The sequence below is a fragment of the Tenrec ecaudatus genome, unplaced genomic scaffold (genome assembly GCF_050624435.1).
Source record: "Tenrec ecaudatus isolate mTenEca1 unplaced genomic scaffold, mTenEca1.hap1 Scaffold_485, whole genome shotgun sequence".
Lineage (NCBI taxonomy): Eukaryota > Metazoa > Chordata > Mammalia > Afrosoricida > Tenrecidae > Tenrec > Tenrec ecaudatus.
Genome location: NW_027459395.1, coordinates 283,290 through 302,817, shown reverse-complemented (window position 1 = coordinate 302,817; position 19,528 = coordinate 283,290). Strand labels below are relative to the sequence as shown.

The following is a 19,528-nucleotide window of genomic DNA, read 5'->3' as shown; positions in this document are numbered from 1 at the left end:
ATAATATCAATAACTAACACCCATATACGTTGTTTATACGTGTCATGCAGTGGATTCTTACTCATAGCGACTCTGAGAACAACGCAGACTTGTCCCATTGGGTTTCTTAGGCTGCTTGATTGTTAACTGAAAAATCAGCAGTGTGAACTCACCAGCTGCTTAATGCAGCAAAGAGGCATCAATCTACTTCCGTGAAATTCTTAACATTGGAAACCCTGTGCGGCAGCTCTGCCCCAGCCTGCAGAGTTGCTCTGAATTGGTTTGAATTGACAGCCATGGGCAATACTGATGTGAGCAGAGCGCAGGGCTGTGCTCTATGGAGCAGCCAGTAGGTTTGAACTACTGACCTTTTGATCACTAGCTGAACTCTTAACCATGGAGTTATCGGGGTTCCTAACACATGGTGCTTAGTATTTTTAAAATTCTGTTCAAACAATTTGCATTTGTTAATTAATTTAATCTTGGGAGCAGCCATATGAAATATGCACACAAGGAATGTGAAATGAGAGGAGCACTGAGATCGTTGTCCCAGGGATACCTGGACAGTAATTGGCAGACACACTGTTTGAGGCCAGCAGTCTGGTGCAGAGTTTGAACTGTTAGCCAGTATTCCAAAGTCTCCAGTCCCACAACAATTCTATTCCGCATGGAGCCAGGGGTGCATTCAGTAGCTATGTCACTCTACATTTATACTTTATTATGCTTATTAATGTCATATCTTCCTTATTAGTTTATAAACTTATAGTGGAACTAATTTTTATTTACTTTGTAGATGGCTCAGTATGATTTTTATTTCACCCAAATTATAGCTTATTATTGTTCTGAGATATTCTTTCCAAGAATTTTCTATTCTGCAACGATCAGTATTGCATCCATAAAACTTTCAGATCTACAAAACAAATAAAGTTCTTCCAAGTGGTATACGTGTTCTTGCTTTTGTTTAAGGCATATTTTAAAATAAATTACAAGAATACACTGTGTTTTATTGGTGTCAGAAAATTTTGGAATCATATCACTAGGTTCAAATTCTTTTATTTTTTAAATATGTTTTCTACAGGGTGCTGCTTTAATTCAAATGCTGGCTAATTTTATGGGCCATTCAGTGTTTCAAAGGGGTTTGCAAGTAAGTAAATTGCTTTGTTTTCTCTTAAAATTTTTCTTATTTTATGCTATGTAGATGTTTTACAGTTTAAGAAATTACTGATATAAGATTACTAAATGGTATGGAAAAGTTTAAGATGTATAAGGTTAGCATCATCTTTCAATATGAGAAATGAAACTTATAAATACCATGTTCTCAATAGCACCAGAATAAGCTTGAAGTATTGTGTGATTGAGAATATGTTTAATTTTCATTTTAAATTAAAATTGTAAGAGCCCAAATAATTGATATAAAATATTTAGAATGCCTACTTCTCTCTTTTTTCTCCACTGATAAGTTTATGTAAGGTAAGAAGTGATAATAACCTTAGGAAAATTATATTGTGAAGAAAAATCTTAATAGTATTTTCAGCTACATGTATTTTGTGTTTCTGTTGCTCCGCTGTTGATATATATATATATATATATATATATATATATAGATAGATAGATAGATAGATAGATAGATAGATAGAGATTGTTATTTATCTGATGATCATTTAAATTTTTCTTTTTAATTAGAAAATACAGTGCTGTACAAATTAAAGGAAAATAAACAATTTTATCAAAATGTATTTGCAGTAGGAAGTATGAGATTTAGGAGTAAATTTCTTAGAAAAAGAGGCTTCTTAATGGCTTTTAAAGTAAATACAAATACAGAAAAATAAAACTTTTACTCCATTGAAATCTGCTAGAGCAAATCATGTTCCTAGCAGCTGTGATTGATGAATTATTTATGATGCATTCTGCTACTTAGAAGTGTCCTTTAAAGTAAATTGATGTTCACCTGAAATACAATTATGCTAAGACAGAGAGAGCTATCAATCTTATCTGTTCTTAGTAAGCTTTCATTTTAAAATTTTAATAAACTACATCTGAGATCAGGTCATATTTTAGTAGTATAATTCTATGTTTACCCCCCACAATTTGTAAAGGTAAAATACAAAGCAAGAGTTAACTATGTTTTGACAAGGCTAGTTATACGTAGCACAACAAAGCAAAACTATAAATTTCCTGAAGAATAATTTCCCTTAGAAAATATTTTCACAGATTTGTTCCAGCAGTGGTTGGAAGTTACTTTACTCAGCTCCTTCCATTAGGGAAACCTTCAGAAGAGCTGAATCCATGGAACCTATTTTGTTGGGGAGAAAGGGTCTGTTCTGATCACATAGTTGGATTTCTCCCTCCTCTCGAGGAGCGCCCTCCAAGAATATCAGAGGAATGTCCTTCTCTACCGCCATTTCTTTGTTTTCCCCATTGATGTTGTAGCATGACAGTTCTTGAAAAAATCTAAACTTGTATAAGAGCAATACAAATTGAATTTGATTTCTTGGTAGCTAGTTGATGTGAAATCATTTTCTGAGTACAGTTTTTGTTCTTTTTCTCATCTGTCTGTATAGATTTGCTCAGCAGATTGAATAATCATAGTTATTTTATTTGGAAAGGATTATTATTTTGCAACCTTTTTTGCTTTATTTTGTCATATTTTCCTTAGTATGCAAAATGTGTACATTTTAAATATATCCTTTTATATTGAAGTATATTTAATAGACTTCAGATCAAGTATATCTGAAAAAAACTATTCATCTGATTCTCATTACATTAAACTTGGATATAAAACTTGTTTTAATGTGTTACTTATTCTCTGAAACTTGATTTGGCTTTAATTTTCAAGTAAGGGGCTCTATGTTTGTCCACATTGCATTTTATTTGCATTGTGACATCTCATTGGTCAGATAGATTTGTATCCTTCAGTACTTCACTTTCAGCTTTATTTATACTCATCACTCAAACTGATTTAGTGTATCACCAGCAGTTTGGATTAGTGTACAGTAGATCTCTATGTCGGGGTGATAAATTATCATCTCCTGAGCATGAAGATGTATGGGATACATTTTGAAGATGACCTCCTGAACAGACACTTCATGTCATGATGTTGACGGGTCAGAGTTGATATTAATATGCTTCCTTTCCAAAGGGGCTCAGGGGAGTATTGGTTTGCATGTTGTTGAGACAGCCAAGCCTGGCTGTCAGGGTTTACCTCGGCTGGACAAACGATGAATTCTTTTCATAATAACTATGACTATTTTCTGTTGACAAATAGAATTTTTTCATTTGCAAATAGACACTAGATTATGTTAACAGTTATAGGCAATATAAAATTTAAAATTGTATGTTTTTTCCTTTTTTTTTTTTCGTTCCACCTCCCTACTCTTCTGGTCTCACTCGAGCATGCTCAAGCTTGTTCTGCCATCTGTCTGCCTGCCGGTCTATCTGTCTATCTCTTCTATTTATTCTCTGTTGTTTTATTTTTTGTATTTGCAGCTTTGTCTTCATGGTCCACACATGAAAAACATTACAATGATATTTTCTGTTAATTTTCTATATACCTAAATTTTTCTTTTCTGGAAGTTTCGTGTAATATTTGACAGTAAAATTTTGAGAGAAGAAACATTGAATCCTTTTGTTGTTGAGTTAATATACCACTTATAAACAACATACATATATTTAAAGTAGGTTGCTTATATTTTTCCAAATGTGCACTCTCTATATTGTTCTTAAGATTGCGTTTCCCAAAATAATAGCAAACATATTTCAGAAAGCATGACACAATGAAATGAATACAGAGCAAAAATGATAGTCTTATTTATTTAAAAAATATTGGTGGGATTTCTGCAAAACACTAAATCTCCCTTATCCTCTGGTTCCAAAGTTTACAATTCAAAAGTTGAACTAGATAATCTCTAAGAGCCTTTCCATGTTTCATCATCTCTGAATCCAAATTTTATTTAATTTGATTTGCTAGTTAGACAACTTGACTTTCATGTGAAACTAGTGTTCATAATTTGATGTGGAGAAATGTGAATAGATGGGCAAAAATATGCCACTGCTCTTCTTGAAGCTTGATTTAGGTTCTGAATATTAACTCCATTTGACTTCTAGGGCATATAATACCTTAATTTTAGTCCATCAGACCAGCATTTATTGTTATGGAGAGTTTTGATAGTGACTTATTTCTTTTTGTCAATATTTGACATATATATTTGTTTGATTTTAGTTACCTAAAATCATTTCATGATTTGCTATGGATAATTTACATTTTCATAGTTAAGACTTTATCTGTCTTAAATTATGTTTTCAAAAAACTAAACAGTGCTTGGTGAATTTTACTGGATATTCTATCTCAATGATATTCCTTTTTAACCTGACAGGACACCTTCTTAAGTACCCATCTTTGAAGGTTTGCTTCAGGAAACCATAGCTGGTATATAATGCAGTAGCAAAGCATAGCAATATCATTCTAATATTTCAAGCACAAAGGGATTTAGCATAGAGAATATGGGTTTTATAAAACAGTTGGGAGGGATAAAAGAGTAAAAATGGGGAAGACTTCATAAAATCAAAACATTCAGGAAACACTATAAAATAACACTCATTTGCTTAGTTGCCAGCCGTACACCTGGAAGCCACCAGCAGTACCTTCTTCTGCACTTGACTAAGGGAAGTGTTTCTTTCTTAGTGCCTTCCCGATAGCTTGTGCCTGCTTCTCACCTGACAGACATTTGCCTTGGAGCCAATTAGCAAGGGATTCTGAGAAATGTGGCACCCAGGCCTCCAGCCTGCACAGTGCTCAACAGGGTATAGAAGGTAGCAAGGGGACAGGTGAGCTGACGACAGACAATTGAACAAACGTAATCGATCCATTTTGTTGTTGTTTTACTTTAGTGATTTTATTATTATTTGTACTATATATGTAGCTTTTTGTATTACGATACAGAGCTTTTTTATTTTCTTTTGTTACTTTAGTGATAGCTCCATTATTTTTGTTCCTTCCCTAATCATTGTATTACTTACTGCAGAAACATGTTCCCGTTTCCACCGGGTTTGTAATCTCCAGGCCCCTCTGGGGAGGGACTGGACTGGCTTGGTGGTGTCAGGGTGAATCAGTACTGGTATGATATGTCTGAAATTTCCAACTATCTAATTATGACACTTCTAAAATAAGCGCTGACGAAAAAAGACAGGGGAATTGACTATTATAAAAGTTTTCTGTTTTTAATTAACTTAATATTTTATATTTCTGGTTTACGCGATCGAAACTGTTGGCTCTTCAGTCTACTCCCTTCACCCCCCTCCTACTAGGATATGATAAATATATGGAGAAGGAATTAAGCAGCAGTTTTTCTAAATTACATTTAATTTAAAATCAAATATGCACGGGACAAAAAGCCCATCTGGAAAGTGAGCCAGTATGGCGTCCCAACCTGTATGTCTTCCTCACTGTAAGTGTCTGTCCAGTGAGAATTGTTGTTAAAAAAAATTACTGCAGGCTGTGTTCCCAATGGAGACTTAAATAGAGTTAGTGAAAACGCAGTAAAGAATTAGCAATAACTAGAAAGTCTCCTTGCACGTCGGGAACAAGTTATGCATCATATAATGCTACCTTTGAGGCCTCATTTTTGACTGTGTTATGCATATATCAAACAGCTTCCTAGACCAGTCTGTGAAGAGAAACTCGAAGCATCACTTTGGGAGGTCTGTATTCGTTCTCTACCGATCACAATACCCCAAACTCGTGCCGTAACCTCATTACTACCCTTTCCGCGCGTGGACAAGTTTCCGTGCTCAGTGCTGTTTTCCTTTCTTTCCCCGGGGTAACTGGAACTATAAATGTAATGTAAGTGTGCTCCTCTTTCGCCTCTCTATAAATTCTTGGTGATTGGACATGTCCCTCTGCAATGTCTCTTGCAACTCAAACCTTCAAATCCATTACAAATATTATCAAACAACATCCTTTGGTAATAGTTACATCTCTAATTTGCCAGAGTCTGTGCGGTTTCCATGCACACGCCTTCATCGTTACGCAGAGGAAGCAGTGTATGAGGTTAACGTGGGGGTGGGATGGGGGACGATCAACAAAGCAGGACAAACGAACTGGGATCTACTGCCTTTGTGCCATTCTTTCTTCCTAATTTGAGTCCGTTTAGTTCAGATCCTAGTTCTAGAAGAACTCGCAGGATTACTTTTAAAGTAACCAATTCAGGTGCTGATTCTTTGGACTTTTAAAATTACACGAGTCCTTTTAACTTCATTTATATTTGTTTTAATCTCCCTAATTACATTTTCTCTTGTTTTTCGCCCAGTAATAAAATAGTAAAGCTATAATTATAGGATCCTTAGATAACATTGATTGGCCCAGTAGCTATTACAAAAATAATTAGTATGTAATACTATTGCTTTTTCCTTTCAAACAAAACAATAATGTTTTAATGATTTGGGCCTGGTTGTACCATTCTTCATGTTGTTATGAGTCCACATGAGGGAATTAAAATTGTGAAGAAAGATCATTGTTAAGCTTGATATAAACCCAAGCCCTAAAATCTATGTCAGAAAGTGGGTCACCTTCCTGCTGAACCAGAGAGAGTAATTTAATATCATCTAAAATATGGTTGAATAGAGAAAGATTTCTCTTGATTAGTATTTAACTGCTCTTTTCCATAAGGTAACCTACAACACAGTGTTTGGGTCCAATTATCAAGGTGAAAATTGCTTATGCAAATCAATGTAAGGCAATGAGGTGTGGATAAAAAGCAAAAAGGAAATATCATTATTATTGGTTTGTGCTCATAAAATTCTGATGGCCTGAAGTAATGACAGGCACGATGCTACAGGGAGTATTAGCAGCAAAGCATGCTCAGTAACTTGTGTTCCAGGGAGATGCTGCTGTCTGTTAGCATGTGTATGCAGGACTTTTGTTTGAGACCTGCAGGCTTACAGTTGTGAAAGACTGCTCCCTGCATGTGGGTTTTCACGAAAATGAAAACTCAGATAGTAATAGAAGAGCAGACACAGTGTGTCAAAGTTAAGGTCCTTTCTGTGGAGATGGTTTGTGTTTCCGTCCAGATGGTGACTCAGTCACACTTAATCTAAAATGAATGGCCATGGACAGTTTCTGCTCAAATGTCTCTCTGTTTCATTTAAAATACGGCACAGTTTTATATATGTGATAGGGAAAAGAGTTACCACTTGGTAATCATTGTTTGTGATGATACTTATGATAGTCTTACAAAACCGATTCATCACAACTGGTTCTAGCCATTTGGACTTTACCAAATTAGCATTTATTAACAAGTTAAATTACAAAGGCAAGATTAATGAACATGTAAAAGAGAAAAACATTTGATTTTTATTGAAAGATTGCTTGATGTGAAAATAGTTTCATGTGTAACAAATACTTTTAAAACTTAAATAGCCATGGCTATTTATATCTCTAAATAAAAAGGGATTACTTTTTGTCACTGAATTTGTTTATTGGAAGGCTTACACACGGAATCCTTACCATGTGCTTCTGAACTGCAAGCTTTCCTGTGACCTCTGCAGCTATATGGATGGAGCCATGCCTTAAGCATTTCGGTGCTAACTGAAGAGTCCAAAGTTCAAACCTCGTAGTTTCTTCTCAGGAGAAAGAAAGGCCGTCTGCCCCTGTAGGGAGTGCAGCCATGAGACTGACCGGGACAGGGCGTCAGTGCCCACCGACGGTCGCTAGGTATTGGAATCCATACAGTAGCAATGCGTTTCTGTGTAAGGATACAATTATTTGTAATCAACCAAAAAGCCTTTACTATTAAAGATGCACCCTTTTCTCTCCTTTTTTTAATTTGGACATTGCTTAAGTAAGACCAAAAAAGAATTGATGCATCTGAATTATGGTGAGAACATTTTTGAAAGTTCCACAGGCTCCCAAAAGGACTAAAAAGTCTGTTTTGCAAGAAGTACGCCCAAAGTACTCCTTAGAGATGAGGACTTCAAGCGTTCATCCTAGATCCTTACATACTTTTTACAAACAAACTGACATCATGTTTGGTAAAGTAGAGGGCCGGTGGAAAGAGGAAGGTCCTCAAGGAGATGCACTGACTCAGTGGCTGCAACATTGGGTACAAACCAAGGCGAAATGGTGAGCACGGTCCAGGACAGGGCAGTGTTTCATTGTATGTGAATCGGGTCGCTATTGGTTGGCACTGATTTGATGGCACCTAATAGAAACAACACATTCATTTTATTTATACTTTTATGAAGATTTTAGCCTTGTGTTTTATACACTTAAAATTGCAGCTTTTACTCTCCTTTTCAAAACTTTGTACAAATGCATATGCACTACAGATACTGAACATTAACATTTATATTGAAAATATCCTTCTCCCCTGGGATATCAAATATCTAAAATCATATGAAAGATGACATTTTGTAAGTTGGTGACTTAAAAGAAATCTGTAAATACTGCTCCTGGTCACGTGTTTGAAAACTTACAGTAAGATCGAATGTGTTGAAAGACCTCTTTTCGGTCAATGGTAATCGTGCTTTAGCTCTCCTCTACCTTCTAAGTCTGTCTTGAGAAAGACACAACTTCACCTTGGCTGAACAAAGAGAGTGTGGGTCCTGCAAACTATGGCCTTCAGACATTCTTTTAACTCAGACCTGAAGCCAAGCCTGAGACCACCTTTCAGCTGGTGTGTGAACAATAACACATGGGTGAAACTAACATGCCCCTCAGAAAAATCAAGTATATACACCTGAACAGATAGTATTTATCTAAAAGCAAAATCAAGCAGAATTGTTTCCAGTAAACTAACAGAAAGGGGGCAAACCATGGCTAATGAAAACAGGAAAACCAAGGCAGGAATGTGTGAAGTGCTGACACCTTGTGAGAATTGTAACCCCGGGCCAGGGAACTCCCCATGCATGCATTGCTGGATTAGAAATGAATTTGCTCTGGAAACTTTCATGTAAATCATAATAAATATTTTAAAGACAAAAAATGGTGGCATCACTTGCTTTCCTCAATATGATTCCATTTGTAAGCAATCTCCAATAGCCACCATCTGTTTGTTGGCTCAAGGCCTCCACCTGTGATTTTTAAAAACATTTAAGAACACTAACCATTTAAATATAAAAATTGCCTGTTAATACTTTGTGCTAACAGAACAAAATTATAGTTTTTCTTCCTATACTAAAAGCTATACTTAGTTATTTCTACAGCCCATATTTATGACCCATTAAATATCATTTATTCTATACATTCTTGTTATGTACTTACGGTAAGTAGTGAGTATTTAGTGCATGCTGTATAGAGCAGGTATAGTATACATTTCCATGAATCATAAAATATGATAAAGGATTCAAAGACAAATATATGGTGCTAACTGTGTTAAATGCTACGAGGGAGTGAGAGGAGGTAACTTTATCGGGTATTTAGAAGATCTTTCTTCAGAAAATGGATGATACACAAAGTTCTGAGGGATATAAAAGGGCTGAGGGGAGATCATCAGGAAGAGGAAAGAGCTTGTGCAAAAGGTAAGAAAAATTGAGCATGTCAAAGGAAGCAAGCTAAGGTGCTTGAGAAAAGTTGGAAGGACAAAAGACAAGGTCGGAGAGGTACGGGTAGGAGCCCGTCATGGGGTATCCAAATAGACTTTGTGGAGAAAATTGGATTTTATCCTAAGTATAGTGGGGTGTTCTTAAAGGGTTTTAAACTGGGATGTTCTCTATCTTTCTGCAAATATTGCAGTGGCCTTGAAAGAATCAGCCTACCATTACGGTAACTGGCTAATAAAATTAGAAGGGAATTTAAGTATCTGGTAAAAGAGGATGAAAGGTTGGATATGGCATAATTAGGTATGCAGAGGCAGGGACATATTCAAAATGTATTTTGAAGGTACAATTAGCGGGGACTTGGCGTACATTGGACGAAGAGTGAGGTGTGGGAGCAGAGGGAGAGAACAGAGTCAAGGACGCCTCTGCGGTTTCCTGTCTGAGGGCCTGGGACCAACCGGGAAGGACTGTACCGGTTGGGGGTTCCGAGAAGAGGGAGGGCCACCTCAGATCCAAATGGAGCAGCTGCCAAGGCAGGCAGAGTACCAAGTGTGCAGTGTCGCCAGTGCCTGGAGAGAAACACGTTTCAACAACAAGAAAGCGAGCAGCAAGGTTAAATGTAAGATACATGTGGAGTAGGGGAAAAATGGAAACGTATTCTTTTGGAAGACTGCAATTTTATTAGGTTGAGTGGAATGGGTATAAGCGCATACTTTTTAAAAATTGCAAAAGAAGGATATTAGAAAAGTGAAGTAATTTGCTATAAAGGATATAAGGACTCACAGAAAGCTTTTGTTTTATTGACTACTTCAATATGGGAGCCCGTTGTACTAACAAGAAAAGGAATTTGGTAGTGCTCAAGAAGAGAAAACTGGCATCTCGGTCCTTGCGGTGGTGAAGGGACTAATTTTTATAGTAGAAAGATGCTTTCAATAAACTTGAAAATCTGGTAGTGGGGAGATGAGGGAGCTCCTTTCTAATTGTGCTTTTTTTCAGTGTTGTTTGAGCAAGGGTCTGTAGTGGAAAGCTGAGGATGAGAGGTGAAATGTGAGCATGTAGGTCTGAGAATAAAGAGGCACACCTACTAACTACTGATTGCCTCTTTGAGCTGGGTGATTATGAACGTATCATAGACTGAATCTGCTTAATTACAGGATTTTCTCCAGTGACGTTCAGCTGCACGAGTGCGGGTTTAGAGAAGAAAAATACTTGAATTCATCTGGAATTGTTTTTTTGCCAAGCTAGTATAATTGAAGAACAGAACTGAAAAGTTGAGGTGGCTATTTGCCAAGAATTGATTAAGATGAACTATGAAATCTAAGGAAAAAGAAGACAGAAAGTATCTCACACACATTAACAATACGAACACAAATAATAAACTAGTATAGTGTGTATGATTTTAGCACTGAAGAAAAGAAATTGCCTCTGAGAATATAAGAAATTTAATGTCCTTATAGAAGTGTCCTTAAGCCCATAAATGTAAAAATGTTCAAGGAAACCTTACCAATCTAGAACATGTGGGGCGGAACCTTCTGGTCTCGATTACATTGCTAGGCAGTCGTAGGTCCTGATGTCATGGAATGTGTAGGTATTGGAGAGAAGTGGAGATAGTGCGTATTTTTAAGTGTTACCTGTACGTCTTTCCAAACCTCTCCTCTTGAGGTCAGTGTCTGTACATAGAGGTATGGCGAGAATGAATGTCGTATGCCCATTTTCTGGGCTAGCTGCTAGCAAACCTGGCATCTCAGTAAATGGCTGCATAACTACATGTGCTAGGCCTTACAACTTCAGGAAATCTCTTAAACTCAGAGGGGAATTAGTTTTTTTCAGGTATAAAGTTTCGACTTCAACTTTTTCCTCCGTGCTTTTTGTGTTTAATTTGTTGTTATTTTAATAGTTTTACTGGGGGCTCTTACAACTCTTATCACAATCCACACATGCATCCATTGTGTCAAGCACATTAGTACATAAGTTACCTTCATCATTTTCAAAACATTATCTTTCTACTTGAGCCCTTGGTAACAGCTCATTTTCCTCCCTCCCTCTCCCACGCGCCCTACCTCATGAACCTTTGATAATTTGTCATTTTTTTTCAGGTCTTACACCAATCTCCTCTCACCTGCTTTTCTGTTTGTTGTCTGTCCCCCTGGGAGAGGGTTATATGTTGACCATTGTGATCGGTTCCCCCTTTCTCCCCCACCTTCCCCTTGCCTTCCTGGAATCACTACTCTCATTATTGGTCCTGAGGGGGTTAGCTGTCCTGATTTCCCTGTGTTGCAAGCTCCTATCTGTACCAGTGTACATGCTCTGGTCTAGCCAGATTTGTAAGGTAGAATTGGGGTCATAATAGTGGGGAGTGGGGGTCACGGAGGAAGCATTAAAGAACTAGAGAAAAAGTATGTGCACACTGACTGGCTCATCTCTTCCTCGTGACCCTTCTGTGAGGGGAAGTCCAATTGTCTACAGACGGGCTTTGGGTCTCAACTCTGCCCTTCCCCTCATTGACATTGATGTGATTTTTTTTTTTATCCAAGCATTTTTCTCCTTTAGGTTAATTCGTATAATTTCCTTTCATTGGCCCTCTGGAACATTTTGACTTCTCTTGGAAGTAAAGTTGAACAGAGAGAGGTTCAACCCAGATAGTATTTTTTTGAGCTTGCTCATAAAGTTTCTAATGTATCCTGATCTTTTTTGCATCATGTATATTTTTCTAAAGATTTATACTGTTTTCTGAGCACATGCTTGTAAGGTATACATTAATATTATCAGATGACTGGTAAGGGCCAAATTCCTTACCCAGTTCTTCTGAGTGTGTTGTCATTGAGTTGAATTTGACTCGTAGTGAGTCTTTGTGAAACTGACAAACAAACAAACACCACACTGCTTAGTCCTGAGATAAACTCACAATTGTTATATTTGTGCCACCATATATATTTATCTTACCAAGGATTTCCTTGCTGTGCACATCCAATATCTCTCAATTAAAATGCATTTTCGTTTCCTGTAGTCTCCTGCACTGGGTGCTGAGCAAGAGTAGGGTGGGGGCGGTGATGGTCATAGACGTGACTTAACGTCAGTGCCCTCTTGTTTCCTAGGAAATAGTGCATTTTGCCAGCCAAGACCAAATATGTCTGTTTGGTAAGCTTGTAGTGGTCTAAGTCCTTTACCAGGGCATTCAGCAAAGGCAGTTCCCAAACTTCAGTTTTACCAATAGATACATTTTATGTCTGAGTAATATTTCACTCTCGCAGTGAAAGTGAGAAGTAGGGCTATTTTAGTACTCCAGAGCACCCCAACAGACTATTACTTTCACACTATTTCACTTACAGGTGTAGGACCCTGTCAGGTTGTTCTGGAACACAGTACACATCCCAAAATAGAAATAACTGCCTTTCTGCTGGTGTGCCTGCATGTTGGAGTCTGATCTATAATTAATACATAAAATACATATAAAAACAAACCTGGTATAAGAATGTTTCGCTGTCTTTAATTAAAAATCAAATGAATAGACGACTAAAAATCTTCATGGACTTACAGTTTATTTTGAGTGAAAATCGTCTGCCATACTGAGTAGCTTATCATGAAAGTATGAGTTTTAAAATACTCATTAAGTAGAATGATGAAATTTTTAAACGTGCAAAATTGCATTTTGCTCCTGGAGAAATATCTGGATCCTCCTATAGCCAATCAAACTACTTAGGGAGATAACTTTTGGCATAAACACACATTAAAAAAAACCCACAGAATCAGAATGACATATCAACAATAAAGTACTTTTCTGTGATTGTTCTGCATATTTAAATAGCTTTGTTCTTAAATGGCACCTTGCTGTTTTATGGTGGCTGGAAACCTCCAGATCTTGACAAGTGAGTAAGGGTTCCAAGAGATCAAATGTTCTTCTGGGAAGCTTGACCACAGTTGAATGGTAAATAGGGACAATTAATACCTGTGCCTCTGTTTCCTCCTCTGTTCTTCTCTCTGATAATGAAAATGTGAACTTTACTGCTTTTATTTTGTTTTATGCTTTGTCACTGCTTTGATGCTCATTTTACATAATCTCATAATCTCTAACTAGTCTTCTCATATTACCTAAAATAGCATCTGGTCTATACTCCAGCTTTGTGGTATTTTACTTTGTCATCTGTCACTGTGTGAGTCTCCTTGCTGCTTTCGTTCAAGGTCAGGGATTGTAGAGACATCCTCTGAATGCTGGCACAGGCCAGCATTCCAATAGATTTTATCCCACTCTCGGTGACATTGCTGTGACCTGGCAGTTTGTAATCTGTGGTGGTGGTGTTCATGGACCCCTTCAGGTTACCACACTCTCACAGTGCACACACTGGCACAGATTGGAGTCCGGAGCTCGTGGTCCTTCCTCTGCTTATGGACCCCGGCTGTGGAAGCTTTTGTAAAGACAAGAAAGTAGCTTATTATAATTATGCACTGTCGTCGCTGTCGCTTTATGTGCACCTCCGTCTAAGAGCTTCTGCACAGGCTGCATCCCTTTCAGTTTCTGTGTGTGTACAGGTTTGTGTGTGTGGACTTTAACCTTCTGGTCTGCCTCTTTTGAAAACTTTCCCCGATACTTATTATGCGGAGCCCTGGTGGTGGAGGGGTTCTGTGTTGGCTGTGACTCACAGAGTTACAGTCTCAGAGACTCACAGGGGCAGGTCCCCCGTGCTACTGGGTTACTGTGAGGAGTCATCCACTCGTTGACAGTGAGTCCATTTTATAACACACACAAAAGCTGGTGGGTTATTAGGGAAATTTAGCCATATCTTTGTTTTGTTTGTTCAGCTTACGGCACCTTTTAGTATTCTATCAGTTAGGGTTTGGAGTTGCAAGCCACAGAAGCAAATTCCAGCTGTATTATCCAGAACAAATTTAGTGCAGGGTTCAAAGGTAGCGCATTGGGTCAAAAGAAAGTCTAAATAGCTGGGCTTTGGAAATAGAGTAGTAACTAAAGGGTTCTGTGAAATACAGAGAGGCAGCCAGAGTCGAGCTACAGAACTCTCAGATCCAGTTGCTGACATGGCCCCCACCCAGCTCCTGTCACCAAGACAGGACATACATTTCAATGATCTTCCTTCCCTTCTTTGCTCTACTCCACGGGCATTCACAGACCTCGAAGGGAGCATGGGGTTGTCTGAGGACAGGGGGCACGCCCATCCTCTCTTACCAGAGAGAGTGGCAAGTGTGCCTGTAGTATTGTGTCCCTCTCCTTGCTCTCTTATAAAAGTCCGTATTGAATTATTGCCCCCATCGAAAAGTGCTGTTTAAATGTCAGAAAGCCAAACACTGACATATTTTGGTATCAATTGTTCAAGGCACATTTTATCGTGATAGAAAGAAATAATGTTTTAAACCTGTTTCAACCTTCCTGCCATACAGTCAGGAAAAAAAAATCAATGCCTGAATTTATTTATCATTTCTCAAACTAGTCGTGCAAGTAGATGACATCCTCATAGCAGAGTCACTGCGTGCAACATGGGGCCTGGTCTCACTGTAGAAAGCATTGTTCGTGGTGTGCTCATGAGCGAGTCTTCCCTTTTACTCATGAACTGAATTCTGACTTTGTTCAACGTCTCACCTTCACCTACTCTAGGCAGCCATATCCTGCTAAGGACTGGATTCTGCCTTTTGCAAGATCCAAATGGTACTGCTTAGTGCATCAGAAGCATGTTTTAGCTAGGTTGGTTAAATTATATACTAAATAATCCTAATATGTATAATTCATGACATCATAAAATTCTGATAAAGGAGAAATTTGAGGTATTGGCTGCAGGATCTGAAGCAAAGGTCTCTTGAGTCTTTAACATCTGATGGAAGGAACAATTCTGTCTCTGCCGACTGTGATATCTGAATCTTGTGCTTGGGCCTCAGCTGCTAAGAGCCCAAACTGGAGGAAAGATTCCACTAAGGGGGCTCAGTGAAGTGCTCCGGAGGGAGGGGCTGCACCTCTACTGTAATCTTCCTTTTCTTAGAGGATGGGACACGTTTTTATCACTTTGAAAGTCATCCTGGGGAAAAAAATAAAGAAAAGTCATCATAGGGTAAATTTTCGTTTTACTTTCAGCTAAACACATCTAAAGTACGTCATGCATCTTTGGTTTTTATTGAATGGTCCCTCTGTAACCTGAGGGATAGACTACTCATGCAGCTAATCTGCTGCCCTAACACGCGGAAAGACTCATTAATAAGAGAGTAAGCATTCCATAACTATTTGCATGTAAACCTTGAAAGATAATAGGCCTTTACTTCCTCAGCTCAACATTTTACTTTCCCTCTGGCCTTTCTTAGTCCCACTGGCTTTTATATATGAAACGTTATGAACTGTACTACTTGTTAGCCAGAAGTGGAAAACCAAAAATGGTATTATATTCAATCATTCAAAATCTTTTGATATGGAACTGCATATGTATTAATGTAAATTATATATAACAAATAAACACTGAGAAAAATGAGTTTGAGTATTTGAGCGAATCTGGTGTGAATAGTAAGGAGCACTGTTGGTGTGTGAGTTGCTAATCTCAAGGTCAGTTGTTCAAACCCAACAGCCACAGAAGAAAGATGAGCCTGTGCATGCCTGTCCAGATGTGGTTGGGAAAGCCTATACAGAGTTGCTATGAGTCAGAATGAACTCAGTGGCACTGGGTTTGGTTTTCTTGCTTTTATCAGTGTAATAAATCTTTTACTTCATTGCAAATTAGTAATAGAAAAGCATATTGACTAAGGAACCTCAGAAAACACACGCAGATTGAGCATTTATTGCGTACTATATTGGGAACACAGTTTGGTTAAACAGTGATAAGCCAAAACAACCAGGTCCTTACCTTACACAATAGAGCCCTGGTGGTATATTAGATCACTTATTGAACTGCTAAGTGCAAGGTCAATAGTTCAAAAGTACCAGCTGCTCTATATGATTTCTGCTCCTGTAAAGATTTATAACTTTAGACACCCAAAGGGGGCAATTCTACTTTGTGGTATACATCATAATCATTTGGATACCAGTACCATTTTGTTTTTGACCTTATGGCGAGAGGCGCTAGTCCTGCAGTGGGGAAGTGTTCTGTGCTAACCAAAAGCAAAGTAGTTTTAACCAAACATGGCAGATCTCTGTAAAACAAAAGAAGCAAAATTCTAGGAAATGCTACTGGAAGTGTGACTCCCTCCTACAGGACGACCATGCAGTGGAAACAGCTGGATGCCAATGGTTTGGGTGGGATTTACTTAGGGAGTTTTTAGATTATGTGGGCAGTTAAATTAATGAGCAGGCAATTGAAACACAGAGTAATATGTCTTCTGATAGGGTACAAGGTACTTGGCTCAGAATTAGAAAGGAGGCAGAAGTGGGCAAAGATTCTCAGGGAAAATGCATTAAAATTGAGACTTGACTATTAAAGTGAATTTGCACAGTAAAGGAGAAAGGTAAAGTTTGAGTGGAGAACTAGGAAATAGAGAAAATATTGTATTAGGCATCTTCAAATAAAGTAGCTAATCTGAGACTGGGCAACAAGTGCTAAGAGGCTTGAGGAAGTACAGCGGGGCTAGTCCATGAGGGAGCTCAAGGTGTAGTGTTTTCTGAGCACACCGTATTGGCTGGCTAGCACAGTGGTGTGTGGTAGGGTTGAAAGAGAGAAGAAGCAGTGGCAGGCGCTGTGTCCAGGTGAGAAGCTGTAATGTGTAGCGTGGCACCTTAGAGGAAGATTCAGGATATCAGAGCAGTAATGTGACGGGAAGGACAGGAAGGCGTGAAAGATGACTCTTTGGTTCATATTCATCATTGGGGAAAAGCCCTCAAGAAGAGACAGTTTGGGGGAGGAGAGTGAGTTTAGCTTTCTTTGAATATGACCCTTAATTATCTTTGGGGAATCTAGTGGATATTGGGCTGTAGACATATGTATGGGGTTTGGATATGGACCAGGGTCTGTGATTTCAAATTTCCTGATATCTTAAATGATTATATTACCTATCCCAATGTTATGTGAATTAAGTGAAGGAATATAAAGCAATTCAGTGTTAAGAGAGGCAAATGACATTATAGTTTTTTATGTGAAACATTCCTTAATTATTAGTGATGCTACCCTTTGGTTGGTTACGTAATTCAGTTTCCTATTCAGTAGCCTGAGCTTATTAAGAAGATTATTGTAGCTAATATCACCTCAATCACTATTGGTGGTGTAGTAGTTACGTGTGGGACTGTGATCCACATGGCTGGCAGTTCAAACCCACCAGCAGGTACATGGGAGGAAGACAGGGCTATCTACTCCCGCAAACAGTTACAGTTCAGAAACCCTCGGAGGGTCACTATGAGTCAGCATTGACTTGATGGCAGAGAGGTTTGGGTTATATAATATTGAACCTTCCTTTTAACTACATTTTAAAGTAGTTCACTTCACTTTTAACTACTATGCATGTTGGCTTTCCCATAGGTAGATATATCAGAATATGCTTTCGGTTAATCCCTTTTTAACTTGTAATCAGTTTATATTGCTAGATAGGTCTCATAAGTATATTCAACTAATCATCTTCATTATTTTCAACTTCTTTCATTTCTGAAATATCTAGTATAGACAGCCCATCACTGTTCTTACAGTGGATGTCAAAGCATTATACTTTATACATTTATATTGTAATGTCATATCTAATGTTGGATTTTCATATATGTGTCTATATTTATTAATAAATTTCTTATCCAATCATTGTCATATTCATTTACTGGTAGGTTAGAATAGAACTTAAAGTCGTTCGATGTAAACATGCACCAACCATTGGAATTGCTTTGGCTCTGTAATTTTTGGTCCAAGACTTTCACAGCTTCAGTCACAGGGACCTACTCAAATTGCATCTTGTTATTTACATTTTTTTCTCAACGACCTTTTGCCCATCACTGTTCCTCCATTCCCACGAAACCTTCCTGGTCTATACTAAGTGCATTATACAATTCATGGAAATAAAAGAATAAATAGATGATATGGTTTTTAATAGGCATGATCCTCACATTTTCTTTGTAATTCTCCAAAGACTAAGAATATATTTCCATATGTATATCGTTGTTGTATAAGAGAAAGGCTGGGATAACTAAAGAATATGTGTTTGGGGAGGAAAGACAGTTGAAATCTGAAGAATTCCAATGCCATGAATATTGAAGCTGATGGGATTCCAACAAAAACATACCATTTCTATCCTGAATATCCAGCCTGGCATATGAAGACCCCCTTCTTAATCCTGACTGATTGCCATTTCAGCTTGTTAGAAACAAATTGGAGCCTTATACAGAATTGGGAGAGTAAAAAAGACATTGAGCTAATGATCAAAATCAAGCTAAGATCCAACCGATCTCATGGTAGACTGACTGTAGATATTCTGATCCACCCCAAGGGGAAACCTGTATTCCTGCATCGGTCCTTTCCAGATCCGTCGGTGTCCCTTTGCTGCCTCTCTTTTATTATCCCAATACCTCTGCATAAACAGAACTCAACAATAATAGTTCTCATTTAAATAGATGTTTCACATACATTTATAAGTTTCAATGTCCATTGTTTTTCAGTGTATTCAAGAGATTCCCCCAAGATACACACACAAACAAATTAAAAGCAAAATTTCTAATAATTTTAACACCTAATCAGAAAATGATTTAAATCCTAGTCCCAGGGTTCAAATAGAGAGTGCTTCATATAGCTCTCCTACCCAAAGCTAAACTCCAGGTTCAGATTAGTTCTTTGGAGATCTAAATTCGCAGTAAAGTTGTCCAGAGCATCTTGATGAGAAATCTGTCATTGCTAAGTCAGTGTGGATGTTGCTTCTCCAGGCGTCTGATTAAGTGGGAGGTGCCATCTGAACATGTGAGTTGCCCACAAAAGCTCAATCTGTCACAGGTGCTACAATTTGTATTTCAGAAAATCTGCTTCTACAACTTTAATTATCTCCAAAGCATCCCACTTTACATAAAGTTCTCAATGGAGTCAGCATTTTCCCCCCAGTTTCAGAACTGGCATGTAAATTAAGCATTTGC

General features: G+C 37.9%; 1 protein-coding gene across 1 annotated transcript in view; it reads left to right on the top strand.

The window, feature by feature from the left end:
• Window positions 1-1,062: 1,062 nt before the first annotated feature.
• The window catches only part of LOC142436622 (thyrotropin-releasing hormone-degrading ectoenzyme-like), a 114,559-nt gene continuing 96,093 nt past the window's right edge, over window positions 1,063-19,528 (top strand). The window contains exon 1 of the mRNA XM_075540161.1: window positions 1,063-1,123. Within this exon, the coding sequence (XP_075396276.1) occupies window positions 1,076-1,123 (48 nt within the window). The 5' untranslated portion in view covers window positions 1,063-1,075. The remainder of the gene's footprint in view (window positions 1,124-19,528) is intronic.